Source organism: Pararge aegeria, chromosome 9 (genome assembly GCF_905163445.1).
Source record: "Pararge aegeria chromosome 9, ilParAegt1.1, whole genome shotgun sequence".
NCBI lineage: Eukaryota > Metazoa > Arthropoda > Insecta > Lepidoptera > Nymphalidae > Pararge > Pararge aegeria.
Window position 1 is genome coordinate 17115557 of NC_053188.1, and position 16945 is coordinate 17132501.

Consider the following 16945-nt stretch of genomic DNA (forward strand, 5'->3'; position numbering starts at 1 on the left):
GTTAAAAAACGCGCGAGTTAGGACTCGCTTGTAAAATAGTTTTAACGGTTTCTTCATTACTTCTACGGATAAAATAGCGCTATAGAGTCTTAAAGTATAACATTATGATGCTAAAATATTATATTTCATACATTTTAATAGAGATTTATAATTTTGTCGTTTAGTTCATAGGAAAATATTAATTTTCGTATAATTAGATTTTTTTATTTACCATTATTTGACGAGTGTACAGACATTGGATAGACGCAGGCGTTACTTTGCGGAAATCCATGATATATTCTTCAATCCTTATACTCCACACCAAACAGATCTTCGGCAATGTACCCTCTACGCCCGTTCCGCTCCGAAACCGGAGCATTGTTAAGTTAACAATTATTCATTGTAAAGTCAACATCTCCTGAGGATGCTCCGGTTTCGGAGCGAAACGTGCGTAGAGGGTACATTAAAGAAGATCTGTTTGGTGTGGAGCATAAGGATTGAAGAAATTATAAATTACACCATACAGATTCTCCTGCTTTTCTCGGAGTATAGCAAATTAAGCTTTATTTTCATAAGAGTGTACAGACTTTTTAAAAAACTTCATATCGTTTTTGTAGATGAAGATATTTTTGTGGGTTCGAATTTTCGAATCGGGGTTGTGGTAATAAATGCATTTAGGAAAATTAAGTTAAACAGTATGCAAAATCATTACCAAATCTATTCTATACCTACTAATAAAATAGTTATTTTTTAAATATTAACGCGCTCATATCTTAAACTGCCAGTTGCAATTTAAAATCTTTCTAGCTTTACTAAATGCTCCATAGAGGAAGGAGATGAGCTATTTTATGACACGTTTTAACGTTAGATAAAACACCTAGCGTAATCAAAGAGCACCATCGAGCGGGCGTAGAATAGCGGATGAAAGTTTAAAGGAAATTTAATTAAAAAGTTATACGCGGCCGAAATTTCAGTGAATTAATTTTTAAACTACAAAATCTCTCTATTTTGACTCTCTGTTATGTTAACAAACACATCACTCGTTTGCGACTGTTTAGAAACATTTTTCGAGTTGAATATGTTCAGGAAAATAAACAGCTCGTAAACAAAAGCTTTGATATTGCGTACTTCAACTTACTCAAGCACAAAATGCCTCTAGCCATTTGTATTCAAATGGAAACTCGTTATTGGTAAATAATGAAAATCAGAATGTATGAATGAATGAATGAATACACTTTTATTGTACACCACATAAACATAACAAATTAACAGTAAAAATTTAACAAAAGGTATACAATTTGGCGGCCTTATCGCTACATAGCGATCTCTTCCAGGCAACCAAAGGCGTTAAAAACAGCTCAAGAAGAGAGGTAGGTGGTGCATTTAACTGTACTGTGTTGCAAATAAACATGCATAAACCTATACATACAAATATAATATGTACATATAACAAACTTACAATAAAATATATAGATAGTGATAATAATTAATATATACCTATATAATTAATATCAATAATAAATAAATATATACAATATTGTCAAACCACAAATAAAACAGAAGGGAATAGGCAAGTTAAAGATCCGCAGATGCAGACAAAAAATGATCTTTGACAAGTTTTTTAAAAATGGTAATAGACTGTGCCTCTCGGATTCCAAGAGGCAAGGCATTCCAAAGCTTAACAGCCTGAACAGTGAAAGATCAATGTATTGTTGTTAAAGCAGTAATAAGCAAAGCAATGTTTTGCTTTTCATTGATCGACAAGCATTTTCGTCTACGGAGCACGAGGTTTTAAGTTCGATTCTAAAAATTCGGTTCTGTCGGGTTAAAAATTCTCAGTAGCTCGTTCTCAGTGATTAGGACTTTGGCTTCACTATCGGGGGCCTAAGTTCGAACGCGCACCTCTAACTTTTTAAATTAAGTGCGCTTCAAGCAAGTAAATTATCACTTGCTTCAGCGGTGAAGGAAAACATCGTGAGGAAACCTGCATGCCTGAGAGTTCTGCTTAATGTTCTCAGAAGCGTGTGGAGTCCACCAATCCGCACTGGGCCAGCGTGGTGGACTACGGTCTACACCCTCAATGTGTAAGGATACACATTGACACACGCTTCGTACTGAACGTATCTAATACTAAACATCGGAGGAAAATGGATCTTATTTGTAATGGTTAAAACTTAAGTTTGCCTACAATTCTTTAGCTCGGGCTTTTGACAGAACGGATGTTTTAAATGAAAAAAAAACATCAGAAGCACAGGATTTAAGACTTTAAATTTCAACACATTAGGTCCATTCTACTTTGAGAGATTTTAAAGTATAAATTGACAGCACCAAGCCACGGCCCACTTGATGTTAAGTGGAAAACCATTACCTTTAAACATAGCAACACTTTACAAGATATGTAAGGAGCACATCCTGAACCCACGGCCTTGGACTCAGTAATCAGGGTCGCTGCCCACTGCGCCAATCAACAACTTATGAAAAACAACAACTTATGAAATATAAAGTAAAAGAAGTTTTTTGCAGCAAGTTTTTTTTTTTTATTCTTCTGTTGTGGGTTGGTAATGGGTTGATATGATGGTGATGATGATGACAAGCTCGGGGTTAGGAAATCAGGAGAAAGCCAATTAGATGTGTCCAACCCCCACGTGTCTCGAAGTTCACGTAAAGCTATCGAAACCGGTTAATGTTAATGATCAAAAATCACTGATTTCGGCAACCCTGGATTCGGAATCATTGAAGTCAAGGATCGGTTTTCTTTTTCAAGTCTAGATGTTAAAAACCTACATTCGGGGATCACATACCTAGCTAAAACAAATCTAACAAACATACACTTACCAAATAGGTAGATGTCTTGTTGATCTAGGTTTTAGAGTTTTAATTACCATAAAATAATATTCAGAGTAAACTCGTACGTTAAATATTTGTTCTGGGTTTATTTACTTACGGTCGCCAACTTTCATAGGTTATTATTTTGGAAATTATAGAAAATTTCATCATCATAGACTTATAAGCGGCCCGCTACAAGGCACTGATCTATTCTCAGATGTAAAAAGGGTAAGGCCGTTGCCCACTTGTCCATTACGGATTGATGAAGTGAACACGCATTTGGGAATAACATTAGGGAGAATTCACTATGGAATATAACATAGTGAATTCTCAGGCGTGAAGATTTTTCACGATTCTTTCGTCGCTAAGCATGTACCTACTTTTTAATTGCTTTAATCGGCCGTCACTTCTATAAGTTACCATTACATTATTTGCATAGTTATGCAATAGTGGTATGGTACTGTCAGCGGTACTATCTCGATGTCGCCTGCGTGCCAAAGGCGTGTGTAATACGCCACAAATTTTGACCTTTGTAATTCAGTTTAGTATATAAGTTCACACGTATAGTGTACTCACTCACTATAGTTGTTATTATAATAGTATTATTCAAACACAATAGTACGTAGAATGCTATTTATTGTAAAGACTGTGATTAGATATTGAAATACACAAAGCTAATTTATCTACCACGTGTTGCTTCTACCGCTGCCAACGCTCAACTCATCCCCGCTCTTTTTTTTTTTTTTGCTTTTTCGGAAGGACGCTTGCCGATAACCACCTGAGGGGTTGCTATGGCGTCACCGGGGGAGTGGGGCGAGCGCGAAAGCTCGCCATGAGAAGAGCCCCAGGGCTCGACGACATCGGGGGGGAGAGTGGGAGACGTCGACCCGAGGGTGCCTCCTGCGAGGTCTCGGACCTCGGCTCGGTTCGACGTTAATCTGACTGTTAGTCCCCGCTCTATTGTGGCGGCCATATTTATTAGACTGTGAATGTCAACAATCTAGTCACTACCGTACAACACGTATACCTATATATACCTACGTATACGTATACCGTATATTTTATTTGGCGAGCACTCCCCCCAATCAAGCCGCCATAAGTTTTAAGTGCATGCATTGAACTCGGTCCCCCCAAAAGTGAGACTGAAGTGAACCACTAGAAGACCATCTTACTTTAGAAAAACAAAAAAAAAAAAACTACACACAAACACACACACGTATACAAACACGCGCACACCCACAAACAATTCCAATGTATAGGTACATAGCACCCGCCTCAAAAATTTATATAATTCTCTTTTTTTTCATTTATTTATTTCTTTTTTTCCTTTATATAATTTTCCCTGTAATATTGTCAAACGTGTGTTAAAAAAACCATAGATATAGGGAAGACACTGTCTCCTGTAACACAGTTTTAACTACCGCAGGAGACAGGGGTTCACACTCATGAAATGTATACGGTTGTTTTTATAAAATAAAGATATTATTATTATAAATTTGGAAGATTTCGTCACGAAAATTACTTATTTTTACTAAAATCCGCCATTATATAGAGCTACCTAACAAACAGACATACTTTCACCATTTTAGTTTTGCCATTTTGTTGCGGCGGCCATCTTGGCTCGATTTCCATCAAACATAGCGAAGAACACTCGCGACAAATTCAACATTCAAACAAAAAAAACTAAATTAAAAATGGGTTAATCCGTTTGGGAAATACGATGCTACAGACAAACCCACTCGCGCACACACACAGAGACACGCCAAACATATAGCACCCCTTTGTTTTTACGTCGGGGGCTAAAAATATGGTTTATATGAAGTTCTAGCGTTATTGATGACTTCTAAACAGGGCTGGCACCGTTTAATTATGCGGAGAGCGCGGTCTTTACGATAATCCTAATTAATATTCCGATCTTAATCCTATTTAAATTCGAAGGGATGAGTTTGGAAGATGGACGAAATCGGGCCCGACTACATTACATACTATTGATACATATTTACTGTTGCAAAAGAATTCGTCCTTTTTCAGTTTTCAGAAAATTCTTACGGAACCGTTGTAGTTCTCCTGAATAAAAACTCCGTCTCGTGGTATTATTACATTTGAACTTGGCCTAATTTCATAGAGATAGCTTTCATCCTAGAAACGGAGATATGATTATTTTTATCCCGGAGAAACAACTGGTTCCAATGGATTTTTAAGTAAAAAAGCGGGTAAAGCGTATATAAAAATATTTTTTGACGTGACAACGTCTTATAAATTGGTTTGCCGGGTGACACTTCAAGAAACTGCGTTACGCTCCGCTCACGTTATGCGCTCACAATGAGAGCGAGTGAGAGGCACGCGTCCCTTCCACTCGGGCATGGTTAGCCCGCCTAAGAGCGAGAGAGACAGACATAAAAAGTGAAAGGCACGCGTCCCTTTGTAGTAAACGCTGTTTCATTGTACGCAAATGTATTGCAAGTTATTGTATGTATATTTGTATATAAATACGTATGTATGTGTAAAGGTAAAAATAAATTTTGTTAATATGAAATTCAGTGCGAGATTCTTTGTATAAATTAATGTTTTAAATATAATTCTTTGTATAAATAAATGTTTTAAATTGTTACTATTATTTCATCCTTCTTCCTACTATACGAATGAATATTCACATTAAAATTATTTTACCACTCAAAGTCGTTGTCACGTAAAACTTTCGCCCGTATACCGACTTTACAGGCAACCAATTTTTTTATTCATTTTAATGTACACAGAACTGGTTATAACTGTAGTGTAAATCAAATAACAAATATCTAGTAGATCTAACATAAACCCATGTGCACAAAAGTGTGAAAAGTAAGTTAATATAAAGTAGAAGTAAATTAACATAAGTACAATTAAAAACAGTATTAAGGAATAAAATTAATGAAGTGGTAAAGATTATAAGCTTTCTAGAATAAAAACATACATTACATTTGAAAGAAATAAAAATAAGAAAAAAAACAACCTAAAATAACTAGTCTGGTCTTTCCAGGGACGTAGTTCAAGATGGGTTCAAATGGAATCATAGATAACTTGAATATCTTTGCTCGGGAATCCAATTTCTTTCCAACACGGGGGTCGGGATATCAAAGCATTTTTGGCATTCCATACAAAAATTATATTAAAGAATTGAGGAGGTGTTTATATTATAATAGCTATTGCCCGCGACTTCGTTCGCGCTTGCTTCGATTTTTAAAAATCCCGAGGGAACCGTTTGTTTTGATGGGATAAAAGTTAGGCTATGTTGCTCATTTAGTTCATGAACGTAGGACAAACAAACACACTTTAGCATTTATAGTAGGTATAACAGCTATATCCCCGGACTTCGTTTGCGTTTTATAAAAATCCTATATGTATCTTTTGTTTTACTGAGATTAAAAGTACCACATGTTTATAATCAAGCAGCGAGCTATTCCTACACAAAATCAGTATAATTGCTTAACTGGGACAAAGGTTAGTTTTTTAGAGTCCACGGTTTCCGGGTACTTTTTCAGGAAAAAAAAGCATACTGTACTACTATCTGACCCTTTCCGTGCCTATTTAAATCACAACAACACGATGTAGTATTGCTGACGAAAGATATACCTACCCGATTAAAACTTCAAACAAACCTACTTCAAACTAACAGACACAAAGTTTCCAGTATGCTGTCACACACGCACACACTCACAAACACATATACACGCACACGCACAAGCACACGCGCACTCACTACACACAACTTAAAAAATATAGTTGTTACCGTTTCTTAGAAACTCAGCAATTGCTATTTTCTGTGGTTATGATCACATGTCAATTTATCATCAGATTTTTAAACCTGGAATGACGGTTTAACGTCTCCAACGAGACACGGGGAACACCAGTTTTCTAACTCCAGTCAGGTACTAAAAATATACAGATATTCATGAAACATTGCTAAGAATACTCCCGACTAAGTAACCTTTCGATCAAAAAACTATTATGTTATATATATTTATGTATGTTATTAATAAAATGCGATGCCACAGACAGACATACACACAGACAAGTCAAACTCATAACACCCCGTAGTTTTTTTTGTCGGGGGTTAATAAATAGAAGCTGATATTGATTAATATGTAATGTTACCTAGATACCTTAGATGCCTGCTTTGAAAGTTAGTATGAATTAGAAAAGCTTATATAATACAGTTGAAAGTTGAAACTTCGCCAAAGCCCGTTCGCAAAAACAAAATGCAACATATTGGCTGGCGTTGACGTCAACATTTTTTCACAAAGTTTATAATTAAGTTTGTTAACCAGAGCACCTATTACAACTAACTATTGTGTTACAGTCTTTAATCACGTTACATTATGACAAAAAATCATAGTAAAAAAAACATGAAAGTTTTTATTTTGTTGAGTTAACGCTTTTATACGGCCGATTGGCGCAGTTTGCAGCGACCCTGCTTTCTGAGTCCAAAGCCGTGGGTTCGATTCCCACAACTGGAAAATGTTTGTGTGATGAGCATGAATGTTTTTCAGTGTCTGGGTGTTTATATGTATATTCTAAGTATTTATGTATATTATTCATAAAAATATTCATCAGTCATCTTAGTACCCATAACACAAGCTACGCTTACTTTGGGGCTAGGTGGCGATGTGTGTATTGTCGTAGTATATTTATTTATTTATTTATATTATGACTAGCTTTTCGGCACTATTTCCAGACGTTTGTGAGCGCAAGCGTCAGCGTAAGCGTAACTTTGCTTTTTTCCGGGATAAAGCCAATGCCACTCTGCGGCCCATAAACTATCTGTATGCAAAAAACTCACATAAATCCTAGGACTAATTTAAAAGGCATATACTAATTTTCGGCATCGACGGTAGGAGAGCCGTAGCTTATTTGGAAAAAGCGCTCGGGCCGCGATTGCCAGAGAGCCGCAGGTTCAAATCCTGTCAGTTCCGAATTTTTTTTATATACATTTTAAATTTATAAAATTTACATCAATCCGTTGCTCTGTTGCTGCGTTATTGATGGACAAACAAGCAGACTTTCACATTTATAAAATTAACATACTATACATCGTGAGGAAACCTGCATACCTGAGAGTTCTCCATAATGATCTGAAAGGTGTGTGAAGTCCACCAATCCGCACTGGGCCAGCGTGGTGGACAATGGCCTTCTCATCTCTCGGCCTCTGTGGTGGGCCGGTAATATGATGATGGTAAATTATTTTAAATAAACCGATTTTCAAAAACAACACTTTCTAAAGTTAAACGGGCATAAAACAAACGCTGCAATTTATCATCTTACTCAACGTCCAATATTTCATTAGTAACTCTCCCATACAAGCTTTCATCCGCTGCTCTTCACAATACGCGCCAACCGACAACATGGCCCAACCACGTTCTTTCTTCCTTAAGTTTGACTTGTGTTTTTTATTAGTATAAAGACAGTTTTAAATTATAATATTCTTTGTCTATTATTTAAATAGCAAATAAAGATTATATTATTAGAATCCTTATTTGCTACAATACACACCAACCAACACGTAAGTTCGCCCATCCGCCTTCCTTCTGACTTAAGACGGTTTCTAAGGACTAGGGAAGGTATAAGGCTGTAAAAAATTTTAAATTTTCAAACTCGAGTAGTGTTTTTTATTGGTATAAAGACAGCTTTGAATTCTACACAATTCACACCAACCAACCGCGTAACATCGCCCATCCACGTTCTTTCTGACTTAAGTCGGTTTCTAAGGGCTACAAAAGGGATAAAGCTGTAAACACATCTAAAATTTTTGAAGCCCGAGTAGTGTTGTCTATCGGTATAAAGACAGCTTTAAATTATAATATTCTCAGCCAGGTTTTTTTTTTATAATAATAAAAAAAATTGAATAGAATAGAATTGTGTTAGAATAGCAAATAAGGATTGTAATAATTAAAAAGAAAACCGCTGACAGAGAATATTCAAAGCTGTCTTTATACCAATAAAAAACACTACTCGAGTTTGAAAATTTTTAAATTTTTACAGCCTTATACCTTCCCTAGTCCTTAGAAACCGTCTTACTCTGGCTTCAAAAATTTAGGATTCTAATAAGAATCCTTGTTTGCTGCAGATTGTATGCGGTATATCAACCTTGGTGATGGGAAGCGTGGCGTTCATCGAAGAGCGGCAAAAATTCAACATGGGGCTGGGCATACCAGCTGGAAGCCTCAGTATATTAGCAGCAGGTAATAATTAACGTGATAACCTAGTCAGTAAATAAAGACAGTGTAAAGCCAACGTAAATTTGAAAATTTAATGTATGTTCATTAAAATATTTCTAAATTTAAGAAATAATGAGACTGCAATAATCTAAACTTTATTTATTTTTTATGGCCGATTGGCGCAGTGGGCAGCGACCCTGCTTTCTGAGTCCAAGACATTGAGGTTTGATTCGCACAGCTGGAAAATGTTTGTGTGATGAAGTTGAATGATTTTCCGGGTCTGTGTGTTTATCTGTGTATTATAAGTATTTATGTATGTTATTCATAAAAATATTCATCAGCTATCTTAGTACCCATAACACAAGCTATGCTTACTTTGGGGCTAGATGGCGATGTGTGTATTGTCGTAGTATATTTGTTATATTTATTTATAAAAGAAACTTGCTGTGCAATATACTAGGCTTAAGGCTACATAAAATTTGTAATTCGTTTAAAGGAAACAGTAAGCAATTTTACAATAAATTACCGGTTTACGGTTTCTTGGAGATGTCTCTTAAAAGTTCAAAGATGTATTAAACGTAAACTTATAGAAAAGTCCTATTATAGTATGAAGGATTATATAAGTGAGGTGGTGATAACAAAAAAAATACCCGGCTATGTTTTAATAATCACAATCCTTATTCCTTGAAGTTAAGTTTGAAGCTAAGTTTACGGGCTTTTTCTTAGGCCACAGCTCGTTTGAAACCCTCGTAGTTTTATATTTAGGTTGATTCTTTTTTTTTGTTTTCTTAATCTTATACAGGTTAGCCCGCTACCATGTTAATCTGCATCATCACGTACTATCAAGGGCTAAAATGTAATGGACTTTAAAAAAGTTCCTTGTAGATTAGCCGTCAGTTACTGAAAGCAGGGTCAAGGAATAACATGTAATGGAATAAAAAAAATCCTATGAATAACTGCCATTTTTTTTTCTTAGCCGTGTCAATACATACTTCACGAGGCTGGGGCGTATCCAGCGGTGCCAGTGCGGGTATAGCAGCTGCGATCCTGTGGGCAGCTTCCGGTTGCCTACTCATTGCCTTGATAGTGCAGTGCTTGAGGACTATACTCGATCCGCCTGGATTCAATCACGGGTGAGAAATGCATGGCGGCTTAGAAAGTTTCAAACAGCGAAAGTTCCAGCCTCCTCATCATCTCAAGAAATGCACTTCCACTATTGGACAGAGGATCTTATCTTAATATATATAAATCTCCTGTCACGATGTTTGTCCGCGATGGACTCCTAAACTACTTAACCGATTTTAAATTAAATTGGCACACCGTGAGCAGTCTGGTCCAACTTAAGAGATAGGATAGCTTAGGTCTTTAATTATAGTCGCAATTTTATTTTATTGCAAATTATTTGTCTATAATAAATTGACAGTCACATGTTATATATATACTACTATACTCATTTAAGGCTTAGCGATACTGAATAGTTTAAAAACAATATCAAACGCAGACAAAGTCGCGGGCAACAGCTAGTACTAATATATAAAGCTGAAGTGTTTGTCTGTTTGTTTATTTGAACGCGATGATCTCAGGAACTATTGAACCGATTTGATTTATTTCAATGTTGGATTGCCCATTTATCATATTTACCCGCTATCAGTTATATATAATCACGCTAAGATCCATAGGAGCATAGCACCAATACAGAATGTTTTGAGATCGGGGTTTTTTTTTCTTTTGAGAGCTTCCGCTGCGTGCGCTGGTTAAACGGTTAAAGTTTAGATAAAATCTAGAAAGACAAAGTTGTTTCCCTTTAAAAGTTCAAAAAAAAAGAACGCGACAGCATATGTCTATCTATAAAGGTTGACTTATAAGCGGACGAAGTCGCAAGGAACCGATTATAAATAAATAAAATTGAAGGTATAATAGCAAATCCACACTTGGCCAGCTTGGTGAACTAAGGTCTGAACTCTTCTCACTCTGAGAGGAGACCAGTGTCCTGTAGAGGGCGGTTATCGGTAACAATGATGATATCTCTATCCCTATCCCTATCCCTATCCCTATTAATATTATAAATGTCAATGTAAGTTTGTTTGTTACGCTTTAACGCAAAAACTACTTAACCGATCCTCATGAAACTATGTACACATATTCTTGGAAGTGTTAGAAGTAATATAGGATACTTTTCATCCCGACATTAAGCTCGGTTCCTTTGGGAGAGGGGATGAAAGTGTTTGACGATTTTACACCATAACTCCGACAAATTATAACCGATTTAAATAATTATTTTTGTACTATAGAGGTTATTATATGTGTTTAATTATGCCCAAACTTTGTGTATATCTGAATGTGGTTGGAGATAGAGGACAGAACTCCTCAGCGGACGGCAGCAAACCCCTCTTTTTACGCTTAGCGATACTGAATACTTTAATTTTTTTTTAGACCTAGAACTAAATTTATCGCCACATCAAAAAAACAAAATCAAACGCAGACGAAGTCGCGGGCAACAGCTAGTATGTGTGAATGTGTGTGGATATATGTCTGTCCTTTCGAATGAGATCTGCATCCAACAAACAGTTCAGATCAATTCTCTCACAAAGCCTCAAGGATTGGTGTCGGTCCTAAATCGGAAAACCATCGCTTTTAAACAGAGTGGAACTTCGCAGGGTATGCAAGGAACACGTTCCACGAAATGGCGCCCAGTTTCAATCAACCTAAAACGTAGGTATTTAGCCTCATGTGCCCGTAATTACACCGGCAACCACAAACTTAACACCAGAACACAGCAACACTGCTTGACCGCAAAAAAAGACATGGTGGTAGTACCTACTTCCCCGACGAGTACTCTCACAAATATCTCTACTACTAAACGTAAGCTGTTTTAATTTAATAATGTTAGGTACATCACCTAAATAATATTATTTTGCAAGGCTGTTGGAGTCACGTAGGCGCGAACAGTAAAGTAATTACTTTGGCTGGGCATTAAATTAGTAAAGGCACACCGGAGAGGCGTAAATAAAGAGGTTATAATTAGCCAATTTAGCATATAGCTCATTGTATTATATAAAGAAGTAACCATCATCAAAATCAGCCTATTATCGCCACCACAACGCACAGGTGTCTTCTTAGAAAGGAGAGTTCCGGCTGGTGTCCACCAGTCTGGCCACGCGCGGTTTGGTGGACTTCACATATCTTTAAGGCATATGCATGACCTTTTCTACCAGCCAACCTTCGGACGTGCGAGTGAGGGTGTGACCAAAAATCTTCTGACAAATAAAGTCAAAATTTTTTGAGGGAGTTGTTAAAAAATATATCATCCGCAATTTTTTAGCAGCGGCCATCTTTGACTGGCTTACATTGTAAGACAAGTAAGAAACAAAATTGTTAAGGAAGACTAAAATCTGATAGATTCACCGATTTAGGACTACATCGTCTCAAATTATGTTTTAATTCAAAAATTATGTTTTAATTTGACACGATGTAGTCCTAATACTGCAAAGAAATTGAAGATCACTAATCGAAATTGCGTGGTCGTTCTGCTAACGTATTCAGTAGTATCTCTAAAAGTATTCCAACTAGTCGTCTTTATACAAAATGCATAACTTTACAGCATCGTTTGTATTGAGATAATACCAAGAGCTTGTTACCGTTTAGCATCTGTTAAAAGTCTGAGTAAGTGAGCGGAATGTGCTCGTATTGTAAAAGTGCAGCTGACTCTCAATAAACTGAATTCGTACAGGAAAATGTACATGTGCACAGGTACATGTTCAGCCCACAGTGCCCCGTAAGCGGTCGCACTAGGATGCATAGGTTTTTTTTGTTGAGTGTTAATGCCTCAGAAGCTGCCCTTTTGATGAATGGTTTTATTAGCACTCGAGAATGGTTCATTCCTGGGAGTTGTCTCCAGCGAATGAGTGTATGGTTGTCGCAATAAAAGTTTTAATATAGTTATAAAACTATATCTAAATCAAGTAAAATCCTAAATCAAATTATATCCTATAGTAATAATAATAATAAAAATAATTATCTCGTGTCATTCGTACAACAGGGATGGACCTGACGAAGAAGCGAAGCCGTCATCACGCGATCTGGTTGTCATAGCGTCCGTGCAAATCGCTCTCGCTGCCGCTACGCTCCTGAGCGCGGTTGTTTGCGCGCGGATCGATTGCAGCGCATGACGCGAGCCGGCGGGCCCGCTCGCACGCCGCCGCGTCAGCGAGGCGCCCGCGGCCGCGTCCGCTCCCGCTCCCAGTCTGCCTCCACCCGACACTGAACGCGAGAAAGGTGGACGCGTCGCCTGGCTTATATAGACTCTTGGATGATTAATATCATTAGTGACCAAGTTCACAGCTGAAAATCAGCGTCATTGATTGTCTTTTTATGCGTGTTATGTACTGAGCTGTACACTTTATGTCGTATCCAGAAAGACAGTCTGCTTCTATGTTAATATAGTTACTGTTTGTAATATTTTTTATCTTTCCTTATTTTTGAAAGAAACTAAGATTATACAAACCACGATTCGGTTTTTTATATACTTATTTGTTGAAACACGTCCTTAATTTTCTTTACTGATACTGCTATGTTTTCTGGGACATCATTATATTTGTATATACATCACTCACTTTTTCTTTTCTTATTTTAATATCATTAGAATATCTCCTTATTATAATACAAAACATATTATCAATTAGGTTATAAAGTGATTTACACATATGTTCTATTTTATACCGTATAACTTTACCGCTATATTGCTCAGCGCGATGTTTTACGCGAAAATTGATTGCAGCGGGGGATGCGATCACGTCCGCCCCCGCTCCTGTTTTGTCTCCGCCTGATACCAACGCGAGAATTCCTCAGTCATCATAACTTTTTAAAATTGAACTACAGTTATGCGAAATTCAGAATTTATATTCCAATTTGATAAAACAAAACTATTTTACAATCTTTTCCGGATACTAATATTAAATTTCCTGAGACTTTTGTAGCTTCGTAGGTCAACAGATATGAGAGCTAGAAATCTTATTTTTGTTTTCTTTAATTAATAATTTACAGACCAATCCGATGGCCCACCTAACTATGGTAACTGGACACCATCGCTTAATAACAGAACAACACTTCACAGGGCCGGTACACGTACTGCAACATTCCGCCCTGTTCTCATCAGAGGCGTAGGTTTTAAGCCTCATTCGCCTGTAATTACACCACACTTTTCAGACCGGAACACAGCATAACAACAATGCTGCTTAGCGGCAGATACCAGCATGGCGATAGTACTACCCAGGACTAGCTCTGACACAAAAAGCTCTACTAGTGCTGTCTCTACTATGCTCTAATAGTGAAGGAAGTATTTAAATCGATTCAGTTTATCGATTATAAACAAATCATTCCTCTCTGTTTTAATAGTATAATAGACATTATTTTGTCTCAGTTCAGAATGCTGATTCAATAGAAAATAGGCCAGCTAAGAACTCAGCAGTACTTCTTTCAGTCAAGTAAAAAGTCAACGATTTTTTTTTTATTCAACATTGTGTGCAGATGTGTGCGGAAGCATCTGCTTGCATCTTTGCAATTACCTTTTGTACTGTTCACCTTGTCGAGGTTTACTTATTATAGATAGATAATTCACGCAGAGATTATTTTTAGCACGGGATTATAAAATCGGTACCCAAGCCAGAAAACTTTGTTTTCGTTTCGAGCCACAGCTAGTAGTAACTATAAATAAATATTTCAATCATGGCTGTCACCGAAAAACTATGAATGAATGAATGAACGAATATACTTTTACTGTACACAACACAGACAACAAAAGAAGGAAGGTTTGGCGGCCTTATCGCTACATAGCGTTCTTTTCCAGGCAACCAAAGGTGTAATAAGAAAAAGCTGTAGATGCTTAATATGGACTATGACATTGTTTTCACATTTAAGTTAAGCTGTAAATGTATTTATTCAGAGTTCGCGTTACAGCTTAAAACTTCGTCTCTATACTCTATTTTTCTTACTTGTACTATGAAAACATTTTTTTCATTACTTTTCTATGTTTGTTTAAAAAATAGAAGAAAGACTAATATGTGTTGAAATAAATAAAATACAAGTAAATTTTCGTTTTTAATATATGCTTTTAACATTTTTTGTAATTAAGCGTTGACATGTCTATTTACTTAGCTATTAACATAACTAGCTAATATTTAAGAAAATAAAGAAAATGCTGATATTGTTATGTATAACGATATACGTAAAAATACGTAATTTAAGAATTATTGTAAATATAAGTTAAACCTACGTAAATGTCTAGTAATTTTTATCATTACTAAGAAGCACAATTAAGTATGTACCCACGTACTTAAAGCCCAACGTTAATTATATCAATATAATCCAAAATATTTAGAAGACATATATTGAGTAGGTATACGTTTTAGACGGACGTGTTTGAAACTGTCATAGCTTTGGTTTTATGTTAAAGAATGCAGTAATCTTCATCACCTCACTATAACGGAAACATATATGTATGAACGTTTTTTATGTGCCTGTGATAGGTCTATTTTATGGTATATGTTTGAATCCATATATAATTTAAGGATACAGTAGTTCTATCCTTATCTATAGAGAAGAGTGAGATGAGGATAGGACGATGAAGATCTACCGTCTGAAGATTTTGGATTTGATTGATTAAAGAATGCCGGGTGAATTGTAGTCTGTGCATCTAATATATACTTGGAATTATCGTAATATCATGTTTGTATTATTGTAGACTAAAAGTATAATTACCATTTCCTCTATGGCGAAGCTGTGTAAGCGTGACCTTATGAGTGCCGACTCATTCAGTCCAAGGTTCTATACCCACGGATAGCTAATTTAAGATTTTAATAATTCTTAATTGGTTCTGGTATAAGGTTTCTACCGCACCTACCTCCTTTTTTCACTAACTAGGGTATTGGTGTAACAAACAAACCTACGCCTTTAAGGTAAGCCCGTTTTCGTCTTACACTGCATCGCCACTAACCATCAAGTGAGATTACAAACAAGCCCTAAATTGCGATAGAATAGAGAAAAGAAACATTATATGTACTTATAGAAACAAAGCAAATATTTTCTGTTCTATTAATATTGAACTTGTATTTTTGTAATAAAAGAAATTCTTGAAATGCGCCTTTTAATGCTAATCCTAAACAAACAGTACCATTGAATAAATAGAGTTGTGTGTGTTGAAAATAAAAAGCAATGCCGCCCTTAGAGGAGTGGACTTGTCTACCTCTCGCTATATTCCCTTCTGCCAAAGTAACGGACCGATGGGTCGAATATAGGAAAAGTGTTAGTGTAAAAGTGCTCCAAGTGCCACGCCGATCTTTAATATATTTATATTAAAGAGTTGAAAATTGACACAGATCATAAAACTATTTTTGCTATATTTTACTTAACTGTTGTATAAATATTAGTGAACTGTTTTTTTTTTAATGCGTAACTTTTGGGGATAGCATTCTTGTTGTAAAGAAAAGTCCCAAATGAATAAAGAATTTAGAAAAAATACATCTAAAGCTGGCATTGCAAACAAATAAAAATAACTAGTAAAACGGATAAAAACTCGGTGCACAGTGGGTCTTAACTGCTAAATGAGGGACATAGGATTTTTTGTCACAAATTCCAGTTAAAAAAATACCCTTTTCGACCCATTGTAAGGTGAAGCATCTTTGTCTTCACGCAGACGTGTACCTCGATGGTTTAAACCGAGTTTCTTTATTTTTAGTCGATTATACGACTGTTTTGCATACTTTTGCCATTCAAATTCAAAATAGGCTTTGTTGAAAGATATTTAAAATTGCTGAATCCATAATGAAAATGTTCATTTATGAGTAATTGTAGCAAAAAGTATACATACAACTTTTCAGTGGGTCAGGGTATATTGTGTAGTCTAGCGACTGAAAGACTGTAGGGGGAAAATTTACTTATCAGAGATTGTAAGT

At 36.2% G+C, this 16945-nt stretch overlaps 1 protein-coding gene across 1 annotated transcript in view; it reads left to right on the top strand.

Moving 5' to 3' along the window:
- Positions 1–13165, top strand: part of LOC120626595 — a 72502-nt gene extending 59337 nt beyond the window's left edge. Inside the window, exons 4-6 of the mRNA XM_039894152.1 lie at positions 8906–9020; positions 9973–10129; positions 13036–13165. Coding sequence (XP_039750086.1) covers positions 8906–9020; positions 9973–10129; positions 13036–13165 — 402 coding nt within the window. The remainder of the gene's footprint in view (positions 1–8905; positions 9021–9972; positions 10130–13035) is intronic.
- Positions 13166–16945: the final 3780 nt, after the last annotated feature.